Consider the following 22528-nt stretch of genomic DNA (forward strand, 5'->3'; position numbering starts at 1 on the left):
GCGGGGGGCGGATCCGGGCTCTCCGGGCCCGCGGTGGAGGCGCGGGTCGGCGGCGGCGCGGGTGACGTGGCGGCTGGCGATTCGCCGAGGTACGGCGGCGGACTTGTCCGGCGCCGGACGGACGTGTCCGGCACGCGGAGGAAGAAAGTTTGCTAGGGTTTCATCCGGGATTTTCGGGGGAAGGCACAAATATATAGGTAGAGGGAGATAGGAGAGTCCAAATGAGGAGCGGTTTTCGGCCACGCGATCGTGATCGAACGACCGAGAGCATGGAGTGGAGTTTGCTGGGTTAGTGGGATGATTTGAAGGGGTGCTGGGCTGCAAAGAGAAGGGGCTTTTGCGGCTACCCGGATAACCGTTGGAGTATCAAACGGACTCCAAATGGCACGAAACTTGACAGGCGGTCTACCGGTGCTATACCAAGGCCGCTTGGCAAACCTCGGGCCATTCCGAGAAAGTTTAACACCCGCACATGAAAATAGGCAAAAGGGGGCGTCGGGGGGACATAGGAGTGCCGGATTGCAAAACGGACAACGGGGAAAAATGCTCGGATGCATGAAACGAACACGTATGCAAAATGAGATGCACATGATGACATGGCAAAATGCAACACGCAAGCAAATGACATGGCAATGAAAGCGAATAACTGGCAGACACCTGGCGCATCGGATTCGGGGCGTTACACATTTTTCATAGACTTGAAACTTGTAGCCTTCAAGGCACACTACCGATTATCACCGACACTTGCTTCATCTACTCGATTGGGCTCTCGCTTCTGCTTATCGGAGAGGGCGGTATGAAAAGGATCGGATCTATAGTCTTGGTTTACCTGAGACGTGGGAGAAGAGAGTTGAATGGGAGGTACTTATCTTCTAGTCATGTTATGGTCTACCAAGTTTACGCAAGCAAGTCATGAAGATAAAAAGCTACAAAGGTCATGTACTATGTTCTTTGTTTTTCGACCTCAATTTAGGGTCGCCGATGACGTACACTTCCTAGTCTTTTTTAGGCATGCTCACTATCTAACCTGGCTAGGTTCCCTAGGCTTAGCGTAGGGCTTCCAGATTAGGTATGTGCAGGATTGGGTTTAGCAGGTGTGTGTAGGTGGTACGAGGGGGAGTTATGTTAGGGGGGGTACCTATGCCCCACAAGACAGTGAGGGCAAAGGTAGGGGTTATGCCCGATTGGATATGTGTGGGCCGTGGGCGGGGTAGGAAGGAGCTATGCCTCTTGGAATATGTGCATGGAGGGAGGGTTCGAGGGTTTATAAATCTAGATATGGCATCTCGTGTGTTGCTACGAGAATTAGTTACAACTATTTTAATGAGATTTGGTTGTATGGAATATTAGTATTTGGATTCACAATACGAGAATTGAAACTACATATAATTTATTATATTTTATAATGTATAATCGTAGATTATTTGTTGAATGTGAGTAACATGCATGTTAATGTTGGTCTTTTTACATGAATGGTGTCACGATGAGGTGGCATAGTTGCATGTTGAGAGAATTTGAATTAGTGGAGACGATCAACTATTTAGGTATAGTACTAGATTCTTAATCACGAAGTATTACTCCTTAAAATAAGCAAAGGGGTAGTTAGTTAAGAAACAAAGAAATTGAATATTGAATAGGAGCACGTTCCTAATTTGCATTCCAAAGCTACCTATTTTATGCTAATAAATATACTTGAATCCCAACACTTGAAGTTTTTGCATTGCCTAGCAATTGACATGTTTTATTAGATTTATTAATTGCATGAAGCCACCACAATCGTGGCATTGTTTGTATAGAAGATGGTTTTGCAATTTTCATCATGCGCAAAGCTTTTTGTGTTGCAAACCACACTGTTTTCTATAAGATATGATGAGGTGACATAGTTGCATATTGAGAAAATTTGAATTAGTGGAGACGATCAACTATTTAGGTATAGTACTAGATTCTTAAGCACGAAGTATTACTCCTTAAAATAAGCAAAGGAGTAGTTAGTTAAGAAACAAAGAAATTGAATATTGAATACGAGCACGTTCCTAATTTGCATTCCGAAGCTACCTATTTTTATGCTTTTATTAGATTTAATTGCACGAAGCCACCACAATCGTGGCATCGTTTGCATAGAAGATGTTTTTGCAATTTACATCATGCGCAAAGCTTTTTTTGTTGCAAATCACGCTGTTTTTTCAGAACGTAAGAGCAACTTCAATGGGGCGACCTAAACGGACGGCGATTTTGTCTGTTTGGGTCGGCCACCCGCGCGGAGTCCACCCTGTTTTAGATATGGGTCGGCAGGGTGCCCAACGCGCCGACCCATATGTGCCGGCGTGGCTGCCTAGCCCCCCTATTTGTTGCATGTTGCATAGTTTGAATCAAAATAAAATAGTTTTGGACCGAATAAAATAGCATACTTTATTACAAGCCAAATGAAAATAAAAATGTCTCACATAGCTCTCACATAGTTTTGCAAACGAATAAAAGAAGATACATCTATTGATTGCCAACATGAGCCCACATATGCTCAACCAAATCATTTTGCAGTTGCAAGTGAGTTTCTCAATCACGCATGTCTTGATGAAATTGGGTGAATTGTTCAAACGTTGCCGCTACTCCATGCTCAGGCACAACATTCTCACCCTGAAACTGAAACCCTTATCATACAAACGTTCCGGGCGCTCGTCTTCTACGATCATATTATGCATGATCACACAAGCAGTCATCACCTCCCACAGTTTCTGCGTGCTCCAGGTATTAGCAGGATACCGAACGATGCCCCATCAAGATTGCAAAACATCAAAGGCACGCTCGACATCCTTCCTAGCACTCTCTTACTCTTGGGCAAATCTTTTCCTCTTCTCTCTGACAGGGTTGGGTATTGTCTTGACAATAGTGGTCCACTGAGGATAGATACCATCACCCAGATAGTATCCTTTGTCGTAGCTGTGGTCGTTGACAGTAAAGTTCACCGGTGGGTTGTTGCCTTCGGAAAGCCTAGCAAATACCGGCGAGCGCTGAAGCACGTTAATATCATTGCGTGATCCGGCCATGCCAAAGAAAGAGTGCCAGATCCAGAGATCTTGAGACGCCACGGCCTCAAGTATGACAGTGCAAGCCCTGAGATGGCCCTTATACTGCCCTTGCCAAGCAGAAGGGCAGTTCTTCCACTCCCAATGCATGCAGTCTATACTACCAAGCATCCCTGGGAAGCCCCTGCTGGCATTCATCGCCAACAAACGAGCGGTATCTTCAGTAGTCGGCTCTCTCAAGTACTCAGGGCCAAACACAGCAATATCAACCTTGCAGAACTTATATAGGGACTCTAGGCAAGTAGACGTGCGCATACGGACGTACTCGTCAATGAGATCACCGGGCACTCCGTATGCAAGCATTCGAATGGCGGCGGTGCATTTCTGATAAGAAGAAAAACCAATCTTGCCAACGACATCCTCTTTGCACTCGAAATAGTCATCATAGCCGACCACCCCCTCTCTAATACGGTTGAAAAGATGCCTACTCATACGGAAACGGCGGCGAAATTTCTGATGTTTGAACAACGGGTTTGTTGTATCAAAGTAGTCCTTCCAAAGAAGGAAATGCCCGCTCTCTCGGTTGCGATTCAACGCCGGGAGGTGACCCAGAATGGAGCCACGGAACAATGGCCGCTAGTTGTTGAGGTGGTGATGGATCAACACGGCAGCCAATATCTCCTCCTCGTCATCGGAGGACGAATCGTCGGAGTCGCAAAGGAAATTGTGAAAAAAGAACTCGTCGGCGGAATCCATTTTGTACCTTGGCAAAGTGTCGAACAGCTTGCGGGCGTCGGCGAAGGAGACGGCCGGCGAAGGGAGTCACGGCGCGCACGGACCAGCTAGCTGTCCTACCGGCGTCCAACGAGCGTGCCAGTGAGGATCTGGCCGGGCGGCGAGGCGGCTTCTTGGTCGGGGGCGGCTGTGTGGTGGGGACGCGGGGGGTGGGAAGCAGTTGGCTTCCCAACGGCAAGACGGCGGTGGCGGGCGACGTGGGAGTGGGCGGCGTAGCTGGGCGGATGTGGAGGTGCCGGCAGCTGGCGGAGTCGCCGGCAAAAATGGGCGGCGGCGTCGGCGACGAAGGAGGAGGGCGAGGGTTGCTGTTGGATGGGGGGAGGCCAATGTGACACCGACCAGCGGGCCCAGGGAGGAGAGGGCGAGCGTGCGTGCGTCCGTGCCGACGCAAATCCGGCTCAAAAATGGGCCGAGAATGGGTCGCCCGCGGACGAAAAGCACGGCGGCGGACGAAATGGGTCGCCCCGTTGGAGTTGCTCTAACTATGGAAGTATACAAGTCCATATTTCCATGTATGTTCAAAAAGAAAGAAAAGGAAAAATAACAAAAAGAGGGCCACTGTTTGTTGGGCGGGGATATATAGGGCCGAGGCCCACCCACCGCCATCCCAGCAAACTCATCCAAATGTCCTAGAGTAGTGGCGCCAGCGCAGGGCTGTGCTTATGTTATCAAGGCCAAAGCACAGGGAAACAAGCCTTTCTCGTTTGGAAAGTCATACCCGCGCATCGACCTCCAAGAGGCAGAGGGAGCGCGCGTCGGTTTAGGGTTATTCACGCGCACCAACGTGCAGCTCATTACGCTGACGCCACTCGCCCTAGGACTGGACCAACACTTCACCCTCGTCACTGCTCTGCTGCCGAACTGCGAAGGTATATAAGCTGGTCTGGTTTCGCTCAAGTAAGCGAGGTGGGACTAAAGAATGGGTGGGTGAAGAATTTTTTTATTTTTGAGGGGTATGGGTGGGTGAAGATGCTAGCGCTGTGCCGCTGTGTGCGAGTCTGGCTGTGTTGGGCTCGAAATGGCAACGGATGGATGGGCCTCCTGGTCTATCTATATAACTGGTGATAGCCGGCCAATCAGCACCTGGCAAAAGGCCTACGAAGCTTCCAGTGATGATGATGCAGAGTCCGGATATCCTTAGAGATATGTCCCCGTAGTTTGCTTTAAGAAAAAGTCCCTGTAGAAGTTAGACATGATGAAGCTGCCTCAATGCATCATCAGAAGGAAATTCCCCTAAAAAGATCAGAAGAAAAAAAATATTGCACGTGTGTTTTCACACTGACTGGAGCACTAAAATTTGTTGGAGATCTTCATCTCCAGGCTTGGAAGAGACCTAAAGATCAACCAAACCAGCTAGCGCTAAGCATGTGCGGGCCAATTACATCAAGAAGTGCGCAAAAAATAAGGTGAAGCATCAGCTGGTCATATATTATTCATACAGTGTATGCCGTGAATAAAAAAGGAAAGGAGCATCCAAGAACTGAAGTGTCTTAACCCGAGAACTTGCGCCCTGTCATCTTTTCGGACTCGTATATGATGTGATTGATAAGGCCCCTTGCCGCACTGCAAAGCAATAAAGAGTTTCAGAGGACATGTTGCGGCGAGAATAAAAAAGGAAAGGAACATCCAAGAACTGAACTTGTCCACGGAGCAGTGACTTACTCGTCCTTCATCTTCTGTATCTTCTCTGGATCAGTCTCATGCATGTTTTTCTTGAACTGTTGCCTCACCATGGAAACGAGGAGCCCTGTGTTGTGTTGCTGGGCCAACAAAAACAACAGCTCTGTCAAGCGTGAGTGTTCATATGGTCATACGGTGCCATAACATCGAGGGTGAAAAGGACTTTGGTTCTAGTTGCAATGGCATTTTATTCTATGCTATGGAACTGATTCTCCTTCTATCATGTAGATAAAAACACAAAATATGCATGTTCCAGGTGCATTATAAATAAATAAAAAAATCAAAACGGCGGTGCATTATAAATATGAAGATCATTTCAAGTGCCTTATAACAAATACGCCGTCTTACACGTAATGCTGCCAGAGAAACATTGGTACCGTGGAGTAGTTTTCATCAAAAGAAAACAGTGCGGGGTAATTAAAAAAATAACTTATGGATACTTAAATGGCAAAGGAGCTGATGATGGTGCAACTAAACTGTTAGTTCTCACAGAACACTCTCAGGATTAAATATACTCCCTCCGTTCACTTTTGTAAGACCTTTTAGACATTTAAGACAGCACCTAAAACAGTTCAATTTCAGCTGTCTTAAACGACTTACATAAGTGAACAGAGGGAGTACTTAGTCTGTTGAGGAGAACCGAGCGAGCTGGGTTTGTGACTTTGTGTTAAGAAGTAGATATCAAGATAGTTCAAGAGAAAATATGCATACCTGATTACCAATGAACTTAGCCCTCCTTAAGCACTCGCGGAATAACTACAACATGACAAAAACAGATTATAAGAAGGAATTAAACATTTTCTTACACAGATGCTATGCTTTCATTTTTTTTTTCCTTTTTCATGAAAATTTCTTGTTATAGACATAATACTGCAGAGTTGGGCTGCACGGGGAGTACCAGATGTGATTTGCAAAAGCTGAAGCTAAAAGGATAAAGTCATGGATGGTGCTACTCCGACTCCAGAAGTGACTACCATGTAAAACTCATGTTGAGGGTCAGTTCCTGTCTATTACAAAGGTGTGAAAGGAGCCTTACTCTGAGTGCATTATCAGCAAGTTCTGGAGGTAGAGCTTTTTGAAGTGAAGGCATATTTCTTTACTCTGCGATAGTCAATGAACAGGAACACCAATTACTTTACTTAAACATGTTGAGTAGATCTCAAATCTTTATTGTTCGGCTTGTCAATTATGGAATTACTTTCCAGACAATTATTCGATGCAAAAAGGGTCAAGGCACACGCACCAGTATACCATAAAAAAGAGTACATACAGGAAGTCAGGAACCTAGCAGTGTGCATATAATACCTATTTATCAAAACATTATTAGAAGCAACTGGAGAAAAACCTGTCCCCAATGTGATAAAACTGAACAATCACCCCATGGACCATAGCTAATACAGTAAGAGACTTTATGGAAGTATCAGCATTCCAAATGCCAGGACCATCCAGATCGTAAGTGGGCCTCAGTTGCCCCTCCATGATCAATGCAAACATCCTAGACTAACAAAAAGAGCCTTGTGTACACTTCTTCAGGAAGATGCCTGTCTTCCTGTGTGTGTGCGCGCGCGCGTGTTGGGGGGGGAGGGGGGATCCAGGGCAAAACCCTTATTTACACAGATAAAATATACCTAGATGAGAAATATAAACAAGAACACACAACTCAGGCAACGCCAAAAAAAAGGCATACATGTAAACAAACCAAGAATTAATCCGTTAGATGAATATATGCCTAGCTTAAAACTTCTATCTAGCAAGAGTTAATGCCTGGAAGAAAAAAAAGAACGGGTACGTATAACCTCAACATCTCTCTGCTTTGTAAAAAAGCCGTGATCAGATTTCACAGTTCATTGTTTATGTCCCCAATATGAGGCAGGCTCCTCATCTTAATTAGCAATGAGTTGGGAGTACTTGGCTCAATGGCTCTGGGGCTAAGCTGCAGACAGATAGCAGTGCCCAACCGCCCATGCCCTCGCAGTCTCACACACTCTCAAGGAAAAAAAAAAACTGGAATGTTACGCAATTGCAGTGCGCAGAGATTGAACAATTAGCTCTAGCAGTTTCAGGAGTCATATGAACTTTCTGACGGTGTACACCTTACAGCAAGCAAATCCAGTATCTGCACATTAACCACATCCCTATTTTTCACCGCATCCCAAACAAAAAATTGTGGAACTTAACAGATCCAATATGCGTACATCATATCCATACATAAACCAACATTTTGCCCATTGACAGACCCAATACAGTGCTTTAGATAGATAGATATGGCCTCACCTTGCCGCTGGATATCTGGAGGGGAGGTTGACGGCGGGGACACAGGTTGGAGTCGGGTGCAGAGGCCGGCGGCGGCTGCACAGAGGCGTCGACGATGGCGGCGGCACAGAGACGGGGGCGCGGGGGCGGGGCTCGGAGCTCCTTTCCGGCCGTGGGGGACAGAGGGAGGAGGTAGGCGGCGACCTCGTTTCCGGCGGAAGAGGATTCGAGGAGGACGATTCCGTACGCACCTAGCCCGTAAGTGTGGGCATTATTTCAGATGTACCCACTGCTAGTCCTGGGCTCCTTTTTTTTGAGAGAGAGAGAAAGTCCTGGGCTCCTGGCCAGCCAGACCTGACCCGGCCCAAAAAAGGCCGGCCCGACCCGGACCGACGCTGCTCACGGGCCAGGCCTAGGCCTAGATTTTGAGCCTGAAGGCTGGGCCGGGCCTGGGCCCGCTGTATTTGCGTTTTACCGAAGTGGCCCGGCGGGCTTTTACACTGTCGGGCCGAGCTTGGGCTTGAATTTCTAGGCCCAACGTTCTGGCTGGGCCCGGCCCGGGCTTGGGTTTTCTATGTCGGGCTTCGCTAGGCCCGGCCCGAGGGATGGCCAGGTATACCCACTGCACACACGACCGTATCTTAGCACATTCTGCATTCATAATTTTTATTTTATGTATTCAAATTAAACCCACTGCACGTGTCCCTGATCTTTTCTATATCTCTATTCATACAAAATTGTGATTGTATGTATCCGGATTCGGGACTGTTAGGGCATCGTCACCGAAAGACGTCGTCGAGTGAAGCCCGTGTGGCCGACGACGTGGCCTTTTTCCTCACGGCTTCCCTGAGTCCGTGTGTGTGGGTGGGGGGGAGCTCCTAGTGGGATCCAGTTTGTGCTCCAGGCGTGCGTGTGTCATGGCGTCCAGCCACGCAACGGCGGAGCTCAAGGAAGGGTGGTGGGGGCGCAATTGCTGGTGCGCGGCGGTGCATTGGGCATCCCCGTGCCGGGCGTGGCTGGCGGGATGGGCCGGCGCTGGCCATGGCAACGACGCATGTGGTGGTCCTTGATCTGGCAGTCATATGGTTTGTCCTTTGGCGTCACTCGGGGATGGGTCATCCAGTCATGCTCCCCTAGCTTGGGCCCTTCTCGTTGACGCGCTAGGCAAGATGGCCTTGGTCATGGTGGTTGGTGCGTAGGGAAGAGCATGAGGGAGAATTGGGGGAAACCATGTCTGCCTCATGTCGTGAGCGGTGACGACGATGCCTCTAGGTGTTGTAATCCTTGTTGAACGCGTCTATGCAATCCTCCTCTCCTTCTCTCGTGGTCTTTCTCCGAAGGAAACCCATGCCCCCCTCTTGGGATAGACAGTGGCGGCGATTCCCTCATCGTTGACCTTCTTGGAGGCATTTTGTCTTGGAGCTGACTCGATTGCCGGAGCCAGAGCTAACTTGTTCGACGTTACTCTAGAGTGAGATCTATGGAAGGTGGCTTGAGACAGAGGGCATGGATGTGCACTAGTTGCGGTGGATTTTCTTGCCGGGTCGACAATCTCTTATAGTGAGACATCGAAGGCCACGATCACATCTACGGGTACGCATGCGACATCATTGACATGATGCGTCTTGGTACGACGGTTCTCCGCTCAGGCGTGGTCCTGTGCTACTAGGTGATTGCCGAGACGGGATCGAGAATCTTGGATCTTCAAACAATGATGAGTTTGTTTTGTTGCCTGATTCTGCCGCCACAGACGAGGACAGTGCAAAGATTATCCGAGTGTCCTAAATAGGGATTTGACGATGCCATTTACTTTCCTTTCTCGATCTCCATTGCGAAGTACGACAGCAACCTTCATTGTTCGAAGCAGTTGGTGGCGACCGACTCTTGTCGTGGCATGACTGTTCGCTTTTGCGAGTATGGTCTTCATTTGCGTGGTACCTCATGTTAAGACCGTGCTGTGTATGTAGCTGTGAGGACCATGGGAAGTGGTGATGGCATCACAACTGTTGTCAAGAGATGATTGGTGGTGGTATGATTGCTGTTGTAGATTGTTGATCATTGATTTGATCACTTCAGAGTTTTTTTCTTTTTTCTTAACTCCATCAAGGCATAACTTCGGTCTTTGTTTTGACTTTGCTAGTTGCTGGTGTGACTTGTGTGTGTGTGTGTCGGTGTTGATTATGTACATCCTATAACTGCAGATGCCGGTTATGTGCTCATTGCTTGGCTATTTTTTTAAATAATACATTTTTTTATTAATTTACAAAAATATTACGCTGATATAATATTTTTCGAAAATATTATCCAATCGGCCAGCAGCTGGCCGACTGAGCCTAGTCAACCAGCAGCAGGCCGACAGGGCCTTCTCGGCCAACTGCAGGCCGACAGGTGGGCAATCGGCCACGTGTGGGCCGACTATTGGCCGAGCCACGTCGCCCCGGGAGCTGTCGGCGCGGGCTGGGTCACGGGCGCCCCAGTCGGCCAGCTGCCGACCGATCGGCCAGCTGCTGGCCGATAGGGAGCGGGCCCCCCAGCGCTGCCTCTTTTCTCCTTCTCCTTCCCGTTTCCTTTCCCCACCCCAGGCGCATCTCTCTGTTCTTTCTGTTCTTCGTTCCTTCTCTCTCTTACATGAAATAGCTCAAATTAATACACCAAAATCACCCGGTTTTTTGTGGATTTGGCACCGTGAATGGGTTCTACATAGTTAGGGGAGCCAAAAGAGACCTCGATCTACTGATGGGGTAGCTTGTGGTGGTCATGGTGAGGATTTTGTTGGAGAAATTTTTTTGCTTATTGGTGGAGGTACTGGCGGCGGTGGAGGTGGAGGTGGAGGTGGTGGTGGAGAAGCTGGGGCAGTGTGGTGGAGGTGAAGCTCCGGTAGTTCGGTGGATTTTTCGGCTCCGGTTCCGGTGATTGAAGGCCGCCGTTCGTCGTTCGCGCGCACGCTTCAAGGGTATATTTCAACAAACATTTTATTTTTTGAAGTTGCGTGCAATTATTGTTATTTGGTCCAGTAGTAAACATAAATATTTAGGTGGTCGTGGTGAGCATTTTATTTCCCCGTTCTGGTTCCGGTGAGCATTTTATTTAGATGTCAACTAATTAGTTGTGTAAAAATGTGTAGTTGCTCCGGTAATATTCCGGACTATATATGGATGTGTACTATTTAGGAATGTCAATATTTGTAGTTGCTCCGGTTAAATCCGTAATATAGGCAGTCAGTCAAATATTAAAATCTTTCGTGGTGAGCATTTTATTTTCCCCTTCCGGTTCCGGTGAGCTTTTTATTTAGATGTCAACTAATTAGTTGTGTAAAAATGTGTAGTTGCTCCGGTAATATTCCGGACTATATGTGGATGTGTAGTATTTAGGAGTGTCAATATTGGTAGTTGCTCCGGTAATATGTGGATGTGTAGTGCCTAATATTTGTTAGTGTGGGTATTTTAAGTTGTTGCTTAATAATTGTATTTCGTTGTGAAAAAAAATAGGTGAGCCAAGATGTCTGATGTAGTGAACATCAGATTTTACTACGGTCCTGGTACTGTCCAAACAACTGAGATGGGAGCTGATCTGAGTGAATTTACTCACATAGAGGTGCCAATGAGCGCACCTCAAACATGGTATGTCAGTCAGTTGAAAGAATGGATCACGGCAAGTTTAGGTCTTGATACTGAAACACACACCATCGGTGTTCATGCATTGTGGACACGGTCAAGTACAATAATTTATTTTTATTTGAGGCCAATAGAGCGAGACTCCGATTGGGTGCGGTGGTTACAAGGTTGTGAACGAAGGGGATGCAATCCTATTGCTTTAGTGCTTCCCGTCGTGAAGGAGGTCACTGCACATGAAGGCCAAGGTGGCAACGATCCTGGGCAGAGCAGTGTAGGTAGGCGGATATCTATGTCAAATGCTGGAGATGATGGTTACGAACAAGGACAGAGCAGTCAGGTAGAAGGAGGAAATGCTTATGGTTATGAACCAGGGCAGAATAGTCAGGTAGAAGGGGGAACGCCGATGGTGAATACAATGGCGAGGTGGACGCTGACGAGGTAGATGGGCACATGCAGGACCAGATGGAAGAAGAAGACACTGATGTTGAAAGGGGTTATGCCGATGATTCTGACGAGTCAGATGAAGAAGAAAATGCAGAGGAGGTCCCGAATCCTGCATGGTGGAATCATGACTTCTCATCTGCAATGACCGTGAATGATGGACATGATTCAGCCTGGCAATATCATCAGAACAATATTGCAACGGGTGCTATGTATGCGAACAAGCAAGCCTTGAAGGATGCAATAATTAATTGGGTAATGTCCACGCAAAGGGTTTTCACAGCTCAGGTGTCCAGTCAGAAATTCCTGACAATGGTATGCAAGAACGCAAATTGTCCCGCTAGGGTGCACGGCTTTCTCCCTAAGTATGGCACAAGTTTGGTGATAAGTGACTTAGTTAATCACACTTGTCTTATTCCTTGCATCCCTCAAGATCATGCCAACCTTTCATCCATGCTTATTGCTCGGTTGTTTTACGATGAGATAGTGCAGGGCAAAGCTATGGAAGTGAAGGCAGTCCAGACAAAAGTCTTTGCCAGGTTCACGTACAGAATTTCTTATGGAAAGGCTTGGAGGGCTAAGCATGCGGCGCTTGAGAGGAGATTTGGTTCTTATTTTGATGCATATGACTCTATTATCCAGCTCCTCCACACCCTGCAGCAGTGGAATCCAGGCACCTATATCGATATCCAAGACATGTTCATGCCAGAGTTCCCAACTGTGAGGGTGCTGCATCGTCTCTTCTTCTCTTTCGGTGTATGCATCGAAGCTTTTAGGCATTGTCGACCGGTGATATGTGTTGACGGTACTTTTCTCACAGGCAAGTACAAGGGTCAGATCCTGACAGGCATAGGTCAAGACGGCCAAAATCAAGTCGTCCCACTCGCATTTGCTTTTGTGGAGAGTGAGAATATTGAAAGTTGGACATGGTTCTTCAGGCAGTTGAAAATATCAGTTGTGAAGGAGAAGCCCAATGTGTGCATCCTTCATGACAGGCATGCAGGTATCCTCAGTGCGATAAGGACACTGACAAACCCAGGCCCTGAGGAACAAGTTCCATGGCAGGACTTGCAGAGCCGTTGGTGCATGCACCATCTGGGGGCTAATTTCTTCTCGCAGTTCAGAAATAAGAACCTGATGAATCTGTTCAAAAAACTCTGCAAGCAGAACCAGTTATGGAAGTACAATTTGATACGCGACAGACTTAATGTGTGCACGCAGAGACACGTGAGGATGTGTCACTTCCGATGGGGAGAGATGGCTCCTACTCTTGAGGATGTGTCACTTTTGCTCGGACTACCGTTGGCAGGTTATGCCATAGGACCGTTGGACGCACCGGCTGGTTGGGAGCAAGCTCTTACACAATGTTTTCATGGTTTTTTTCCGGATGCTTCGGATCCGGTATGGGAGCATCACGGACCTAAGTATGAGTGGTTGCTCAATTTCCGGGTAAATTAATAAACCTCTTATCTTCAAGTTATCGTGCATACGGTTTTACAAAAAATAACTGCGGTTTAGTAAAACTTTCTCTTTGCTTAATGCAGATCCAGAACTTCTGGGCGCCGTTGACTGTAGAACAGATCACTCGAAGCCTAGAGGCCTACTTAATGTGGCTTTTCAGGAAGGTGATGTTCACAGAGAACCATGTCACCACTATTAGCGCGCTCTACATCCCTATGGCACTCGAGATAGCGAGCGCTCAGACGGCGGATCAGATCAGACAGAGGAGTTGGGGTTCGGCGGTCTTGGCGGCTACATACCGAGGTATGTGCAACGCTTGCCAGCTTACATCGAAAAAGCCAGCCCTTCTTGGATGCCCTCTATTCCTACAGCTGTGGTCGTGGGAGAGGTTCTCTATAGGGCGACCAGATGTACGTGTTCATGAGCCTATAGACAGCATGTTTGATGTTGACAGCATCGACATGCCTACTTTCGGTCTGTGTTGGACACGTCGCAAGGTATGCACCGTGTTGTAGTTTAATGCAACTTTTTTCTGCACAAGAGATAGTTCGATGCTAGCGGATACTAACTTTTGTTTTCTGCAGAGACGCTTTGCTAGTGATCAGACCAGGAAAGCATACACAGCATTGAACGAGCAGTTCGATGCGTACACCGGGGTCATCTGGCAGCCCTATACGGAAGCAGCCATACAAGCGAGATACCCTGGTGGTATGTCCGTGCTATGCACAAGGGACCGAGATTACTGGATGACAAAATCAAAGATCATCTTTGATGTCTTCGTTGAGGAGATGGCACAACAGAGGGTTATGAGGCAATTTGGTCTTCTGTAGTTGGAGCTGCCTCCCCCTATAGAGAACCCGGTGCCAGCACACATCCACAGGTATTAACCAGTTTTTCAATGTTGCATTATCTTTCATAGTACTCCATTCGAAGCTTTAGGTAATTGTTGAACACACACCACAATTTTAGGACGACAAGGAAGGGCGTGACTAGGACAACTGCTGAGTGGCTAGTAAGACTAGAGCCGTATGTTATAGAATGGGAGACAGCAAACACAAATCTATAGCACGAAAATCACAATTTTGAACTCAATGAATTCAATCTCTATTTGCGGCGCTACATGAGCGGAACACGGTTACGCATCGTTGAGCACTCTCACCCAGAGGAGATACCTGATCCTACTCCGTCGGATACGTACCCGAGCTATGATACTTCGGGCTCTAGGCAGTACGCGGTAAGATATATTTTCTTTAAGTAATGTTGTCACATACATTGGCGTGCATACTTAATAATCGTCCTGAAAATTTGCAGGCTACCTTGACAAATGAACTCTACAACGACATGACCACCTTTGGACGATCACTGTCATCAGGACCTCTTCTTCATCACCGTCCTGTCATACAACCCTTCTTGGAACGGATGCAGAACAAAATACGGGCTGTCTACGAGGCTATCACGTGCACCCGGAGAAGTGACGTTGTTCAGCACCAACCACAGCAGCCGCGTCCCTCCATGCACCTACATCAACCACATCCACGTCTAGCACATCAGCCGACGACCAGGCCACCCCCTCCTGAATAACCTGGAAGTTCATCGTGGCAGCACCCACAGCACTATGGTCCCACATCGAGCTTCGTGTTTTCTCCACAGGCACATCACCATGGTCCCTCGTCGAGATTTGTGTTTGAGCCAGAGCAGCCGTCACAGCCAGCAGGTGTGTGTCTTCATATTTATTGTTTTCAATATTAGTTCAGGCGGCATCAGACCTCATGACTTATAGTTCCGTCGTGCAGGAGCCTATGGATATCATGCGTCTATGTCGGCATCACATGATACGTGGGGGAGTGATCATCATCCCGAGGATCACATACAGGCTCCGATGTCGCAGCACACCCACTGGATGAACATGTTTTCGACTCCTCCACCAGGGCCCACACAGGATACACAACATGACCAGGAAGAGTCTGAGATTGCTCCGCGTCCCATTAGGGCACCTGACAGATGGGGATGGACGCCGATTTCAGATCCGCCTCCCCGCCAGGCCAGACATCGTCACTGACGCTTCTATCTATCAGTACAGACATTACCATCTATTTATGTGTGAGACTTATGTCTATTCTATGTACGAGACAAATGACTATGTACTTATGTATGAGACATATGCCTACTGTATTTTAGTACTATGTTATCTAAACTACAACATCATATTTAGATAGAACAGAATGCTCGTACAACAAGACAGTACAAACAACTACATAGAACTACATCTAAATTAAACGGTACGTACGAGTGAACTTACAACATACAACATAAAACTACATGAACTCATCATCGTCATCCTCATCGATGCAGAACTCTTGCCCTTCGACGATGAAGAACTCTTGCCCTTCGACGATGAAGAAACCTTGCCCTTCGACGATGCAGAAACCTTGCCCTTCGATGATGAAGAACTCTTATCCTTCGAGTATGCAGAACCCGGAAGCGGCGGGCATGAAGATATCATCTTCGTCCTTGCTCTCCTCAGTCCATAAACATGGATTATTTGCTGCAATCCTTCTGAAAGTTTCACTCTTTGGCACTACTACCTTCTCCCACCTTTCATGCAACCTAAGAAGTTCTTTACGTACCTCCTCATAGGTCCTTTCAGGCCACCCAGACCTACGTAATTGGTGAGCCAACTCATTCATTATGGTGTCACTACCGGTGAGTTCGTCCCATGGAACTATCCTATTGTCCATCCTGAAATCGGTAGCTAGGCTCAGAAGAGTCCTGCTCATCCCAGGATGAAAACTACGATCGAAAGGATAATGGGACATCTCAACTACACTACACTGGAATGCTTATCCAACTCCGTCTGAAGGAGGTTTTATAGGTGGCGGGAAAGAGTTGGCGGGAACAAATGGCGGGAAACGGGTGGCGGGACAAAGTTGGCGGGAACATATGGCGGGAAACGCGTGGCGGGAACATATGGCGGGAAAGAGTTGGCGGAACATATGGCGGGAAACGGGTGACGGAAACATATGGCAGGAAAGCGTTGGCGGGAAAAAAGGGTTGCGCGAAAAAACATCATAGTTATGAAAAACAAATCTGTAATATTGTACGGGGCAAAAAAAATATAATATGCATGCACCAGTCAGCCCACAGTAGACTAATTAGTTCCAGTCGGCCCACAGCAGGCTGACTAGACCCTGTCGGCCAACAGTTGGCCGACTGGACTTGAGCTGGCGGCCGACAGGCCACTCGGCCAGCAGCAGGCTGATTGGACGCCAGTCGGCCTGCTGTGGGCCGACTAGATCCAATCGGCCTACTGTGGGCCAACGGTGTATTATTTTTGAAAATAATTTTTTGGGCATAATATTTTTGTAAATTAATAAAAAAATGTATTATTTAAAAAAATTAGCCATTGCTTGTATCCCTTATGCTCCATTGTAAGCTAATAAAATCCACCTTTGTCAAAACGGCAACCAAAGGATTTTCTTTCCGTTTGGTAGCGAGGCATGCAAGAACTTGTTCACAACTGCAAAACCACTAGCAAAGGTTGCAACTCCAGACTTGTTTCCCCCCTTCCTTTTACAGAGGGTAACTCCATACTTGTGCTGGCTTGAGAATGGTTTTATACTTTGCAGTTGATATATTATGGTAAAAAGCAGATGGAACGATCATCACGGTTACTTGCCGACAAATTCTTCTCCGCACAACAACACACTGAAATTAATCGCATGAAAGACCACCCCCATACAGAAGAAAGCACCACAATCTCCACCGTCCTGTGATAACATAACCAGCCAAGCAAGGAATCAACACGCTAGTATATTTATCGGCCGGATGCAGACCCGCCTTCAGCAACATACCAACGCACACAACAAACAACAGCATCGGCAAATCCCATCCCCAGACCAATGAAGTTCCTGTTCCAGTTCCCCTGCTGCTCGTGCTTCTGCTACGTCAAGAAGAAGAAGAGCGGTAAACCAACGGACTGACGAAGCGGCCGAGCATATGGCTGAAGATGCTGCTCCGCCCCAAAGTATCGCTGCACTTAAACAGATGTGCACCTATGCAATTAGCATCTATCTGAACTTTGTGTATGCTATGTGTGGAGTCGTCACGTACAGCGTGGCGCGCTCTGTTTCATCATCATCATCATAATGTAATGTAAAAAAGTCGGGCCCAGGTGGCTCAGTTGCTCTTGTCTTTCTCTGTGGCTTCTGGTTTGTGGATCCCTATCTCCTGCATCTGCTGTTCGACCGGGACGAAGCCGGTCTCCGCGAGGAACCTGCAACGCTCAGAAATCTCAGCTCACTAAGATTGTTCGCCGCAACAGAGTGTAGATCGCGTGTGGAGAGAGGGTAGGAGAGGACAGGGGAGACCTGTTGAGGAGCACGAATAGAACCGCGCCGATGGTTATGAGCAGAAGGACGTGCCCGACGATCACAAAGTCGCTTGAGAAAAAGGCTAGGTAAAGCATCGCGGTGAAGCAGAATGCCAGTAGCAAAAATGTGATCTGGAGCACGACCCACGTGGGAGCCTACACCAACAAGATAAACATCGGTTAGGATACTTTACAGTTATTTGTGCACACCATAACCACATAAAAAAGGGAACAATATTGTGACTAAATCTGGGGCTGAATACAGGAATATATGGTAAAGCACGAGGTCAAATTAAATTTAAGAACGAACATAATAACGCACATTGCAGTATTTCTTACATTAACACCAGAGGACAAGGCTCCCACCAAGATAGCTTCAGCTGATGATACTTGATTTGGCGATTGTCCTGCCATTCTCACCCAAATTTATAGGCACTGGCACAAATAACAATACATTATCACCTATATGCTTCTGCGTGAAACAAAAATGGTTCTAGATAACACATAAATGTAGAATGATTTGCAACATGCCAGGTACCAATTCTGCCTTAAGTGCCGCCGCACTACACAAAAATCCGGCCAAGTCAATATTTATTCAAAAAGGCCAACACAGTTTCTCTTGTGGGCAACAACGGCCTCAAATTCATACTATATCATCAACTGTAAGCATAGAAGCAGGTATAAAGCTCGATGTTACTGCACATAAACATGTGATAATCACAGCACCATGCCAACAATCTGTAACACTAAGCAAGATATACGATGCACTAAGTATATGTCAAGTCATGTGAGTTTCCGAAAGATGTGGGAGTGCTACACCTATATATAAGTGCATGTTATTTGCTTAGTGCCAAGAAATATATGCAATAATGCAAGAGTGAAAACATAAATACAGACCCATTTGAACATAAAACCATAACAGGCAATACTCTCGGTTATAACATAAGATCCTGCCAATAACTTCGTCAGGTAAACCAATACGTCGAATGAGAATACCAAACTATTTACTGTTGACTTTGTTATCAACCTCTCCAAACTAGATCAACTATATGAATTCTGACCAACCTAGGTCAAGGACACCGGTAATCACAAGCTAACTTACTAATCCATCTCCTAGTTGCGCCTTTTTACTTTCTTACCAACCCAGCTTTAAAACAAATCTCTCAAATACGCGGTGGTATGCAGGATTACTGAACAAAAACACTAGCTCTAAATAAACAGCAGCTCTAAATAAACGGCAATATGCAACCATACAAAAAGGGGAAACTCATGCACCTCGCCATAACCTTGATGCCACAGTTAAGAAGCTACTCTACCATAAGAACAATATTGCCACCAATTGCAGCTAAGCCTTTTCTCTAAAAAAAATTGCAGCTAAGCCTCACACAGAACTCCCTAAAACCCCAAATTTGCTTATCCAGTTTTCACTTACCATATCCCCTATTTTCTGTATCTTTAATGCCACTCTTATCTAAAAGACTACCGTCGTCGGTAACTCCCCAATTTGTATCTTTGCCGGTGAAGGTTCCAAAAGGTTTGTTGCACAGGAGTCGTGCTGCTCGGTGGGGTTGTCCGGTGGATCTGGGACCCCCAGGCGGCAGCGATCGGAACATTGTGATTCCAGGTTTAAACAGATGTAGGATAAATCTAGACAACACAGAATTTACAGTGCACATAGATTTAGTAATTAGCTCTAGCTGTTTCAGGAATAATATGAACATTCTGATGGTTCACAGAAAGTCCAAACACCATAAATATCTTGACAGACATTAGCAGGTTCAATATCCGCACATTATTACATCCCTATGGTTTACCACATCCTAACAGATCCAATACATGACCTCCAAGCCAGCAGTATACCGATATGTGCCCACTAACAGATCCAAGAGACAGTAATATAAACAGAAAAAAAACATGAAAGAGGGAGGGAGGAGATGCCTCACCTTGCCGCTTGAGGGGAGGTTGGTGGCGGGAGCACGGGTCGGAGTCCCTGCACGGGAGGATGCGGAGCTCGTCACAGACGGGGTGACGGGGACCGCACAGGCTGGAGCCGCTAGAGGGGAGGATGCAGGGGCCGGCGGCGGCAGCACAGAGGCGGGGACGCGAGGTGGGGGACGAGCTCGGAGCTCCTCTCGGCGGCGGAGGCAGCAGCTTCGTCGGCGAGGGAGGGAGGAGTTGGGCGGCGACCTTGATTCCGGCGGAAGAGACTCGGAGGGGGGCAATTTCTTTCTTTTGGTGTTCGGGTGCGACCTGCCCGTGTGGCAGTCTCTTTTGCCACGTCGACGCGGGCCCGTCCAGCGAAAATGCTTAATCAACAGGGGTCTTTCACCATGATTTGGGTGTGCGCCGGCTAAATACAGGCAAAAATCATGTTGGGTTCGGAAATTGCTTTTGAAGGTCGAGCTCCATGGAGAACTTTAACATCGCATTTGGCAAAATTTGGGAGGAGGAATGGGAGTTTAATGTAGGGAGTTGTTTTAAGATTAGACATAAGATGAGCCGTTTTATTTCCAATCCCTTATTTGGCGCGTGATGGAAATTATGTGTGTGAGTTTGAGGAGAAACTGTATTCCCATGTTTGATTCGTGGGAATTGACAAGGAAATAAACAAGAGAAATTAATATAAGTTGTGATGAAGGGTTAAGATTGACTCACTAAAACAATTCTCTTCCAACTTCCACCCCCTTTCCTGTTAATAAAACGATGGGAGTTGGAGTCTCAAGTCCCATGACTATTCCCTTATGAACTCACAATCCTCCTAACCAAACAATAGATTTAAAGTCTCGTACCCCTTCAATTTCCATTCCCTAGCTCTAATTACCCTCTAATTTTCAGGACGAAATAGGGAATATGCAAAAAAAAATCTTGAGCTTTTTAACACATGATACTATTCATCCTCCCAGGCCATGAATTTGTCTTTTTTGCACAGCTCACATTTCACTGTATTTCATCCTGAAATTTTACACACATACAACACACATCGTTGTTTACTTGTACAATTTTTTTCAGATTTTTTGAAACCGACATTTTTTAATTTTAATTTTTTCAAAAGTTCGGCCTCCATAGAGGCCGAGATCCAAAACACCACACTCGTTGTGTATGTAATTTGACAGGGTGTATGAAGGTTGGATGCGCTAGCAAAGCGAATTTCTTTATGTCTGGTGGCCTGTGTTAGGGTGGGCTGATGCACTACCTAGTGTTTGATTATGCATGGTCTATGTTATGATCATTCATTCTTACTAGTGGTGACCTTACTTTACATGACACTAAGATATGTAGTTTGAAATAAACATTGTTTGAGTACTAGCTAGTAAATAAATGACAGTTCATTCTAACTACTAATAAATTGCGGTTCAAATTAATAGTCATATGGTTCAATAAGGGAAAGATCATCGTGCCCAATTAGGAGGAAATCCATTGTCTTCTTCTTCATGCTTCTTCTTCTGCTGCTTCTTCTTGATGTGTTGTTTCTCCTTCTTCTTATTTAGATCTTTGCGTAACTCCTGTTTGCGCACATTGCATCAAATCACTCCAATATTTTCCTCTTCCAAACTTCACTGTCAAATGCATCCACACTATGGCCAGAGGTATCACCATCATCAGCCATCACATATTCCTCCTTCGACACAAACTCATCACAACCCCGTTATAGGATTCAGTTATGGAGGATGCAAAATGCAAGAACAAGCCTAATATGGGTGGTAAAAGGGTTAAATGACTTCTGATTCAGGATCTTAAATCTATTCTTCAGAATTTCAAATGTCTTCTCAACCATAACTCTAACGCTAGAGTCTAAAATCAAACAATTCTTGTGCAGTCCTAAGATAGTTCATGGAAGAGAACTCATTCAAATGATACTTCATTTTCCTGAAGGGTGGAAGAACACCATACTGCATGCATAGCCAGGATATCTCCTAGGTAGAACCTATCATCGGGGATATTGAGGCCAACCAGTCAATTCATGCTGTTAGCAAGAATGTTATCATCATGGGCCGATATTTTCTAGCTAGCTAACACATATGTGAACTTTGGATCAAATTCAATAGTCGCAAGCACATCCTGACATGTCTAGTGCTTTCTACCCTTGTATGTTGCAACATGTGACCTTGACATCTAGCAGTCACATGAGTACCATCTATTGCGCCAATGCAATCCTACGATGACATGAAAATATGGTGTTATGGTTGTACAAAAATAGTACAAGCATTTCAAAACATGAATTGTAAGAAGTGCTTACGTTGAAATACATGTACCATCTTGGGTTGTTGTCACACCCTGATTTTCATGGCACAACACTTAAGATTATAAATCATGATAAAATTTGGTTTGACAAAAACTTTTGAGTGTTTTGGACTTTGCATTGATTGGATTTTTGTCTGTTGTTTGCAAGTGCTCTAAAAATCAAATAAATCCTCCAACTCCTATTCTTCATCCCCTTGCTCCAAACTCTTGAAACAATGATCATGCCATGTGTATAGTAAATTATAGAATTTTCTTACAAAAATAATTTGGCCAAAAAGTATTTTCTAAATTTAGTTTTCCAAAAACCCCTGAATTGAGGTTTGCACTGCAAGTACTTGATTTGGGGTATGAAAAATATTTCAAAGAGTATGTTTGACTCCTATTAGGTATAGGACTACCAAAAACCACAAAAATATAATTTTAAAAGTTATTTACCTATTTTATTTAAAGGCTTTTTCTTTAGGCCAGAAATGGTCTTTAATAGGTTAAAATTATTTTAACGCTTTAAAAATATTTGGGAAAACCTAGGGAAACTCAGTGGACATAAATTGTTCATATATAAGAGTTTCAACACATTGTCATGTTCAAAATATTGGTCAAATCCCTCAAAAACCCTTTCTAGATATTTCAAGCTTTTGAAATATTTACAA

General features: G+C 45.9%; 2 protein-coding genes across 3 annotated transcripts; both read right to left on the reverse strand.

The window, feature by feature from the left end:
• Window positions 1–5042: 5042 nt before the first annotated feature.
• LOC119323435 lies at window positions 5043–7987 on the reverse strand. The gene is made up of 5 exons (XM_037597099.1): window positions 7773–7987; window positions 6535–6599; window positions 6210–6254; window positions 5481–5578; window positions 5043–5381 (listed from the first exon to the last, which is right to left on the reverse strand). Exons 2-5 carry the CDS (start codon window positions 6586–6588, stop codon window positions 5309–5311), a joined length of 270 nt encoding a protein of 89 aa, XP_037452996.1. The 5' UTR covers window positions 6589–6599; window positions 7773–7987; the 3' UTR covers window positions 5043–5308.
• An 8963-nt stretch (window positions 7988–16950) lies between these two features.
• On the reverse strand, window positions 16951–19869 carry LOC119326597. Of its 2 annotated transcripts, XR_005158068.1 has the most exons (5): window positions 19580–19869; window positions 17976–18071; window positions 17635–17792; window positions 17378–17540; window positions 16951–17297 (listed from the first exon to the last, which is right to left on the reverse strand). XR_005158068.1 is itself a non-coding variant. In XM_037600226.1 (4 exons), the coding sequence occupies exons 2-4, from the start codon at window positions 18048–18050 to the stop codon at window positions 17444–17446; spliced, it is 330 nt and encodes a 109-aa protein (XP_037456123.1). In that variant the 5' UTR covers window positions 18051–18071; window positions 19580–19869; the 3' UTR covers window positions 16951–17443. The 2 variants fall into 2 exon arrangements, 1 of the variants encoding a protein (XP_037456123.1); XM_037600226.1 differs by having other exon boundaries at window positions 16951–17540.
• Between the last annotated feature and the right edge of the window lie 2659 nt (window positions 19870–22528).

The sequence above is a fragment of the Triticum dicoccoides genome, chromosome 6B, assembly GCF_002162155.2.
Source record: "Triticum dicoccoides isolate Atlit2015 ecotype Zavitan chromosome 6B, WEW_v2.0, whole genome shotgun sequence".
NCBI classification, from domain to species: Eukaryota; Viridiplantae; Streptophyta; class Magnoliopsida; order Poales; family Poaceae; genus Triticum; species Triticum dicoccoides.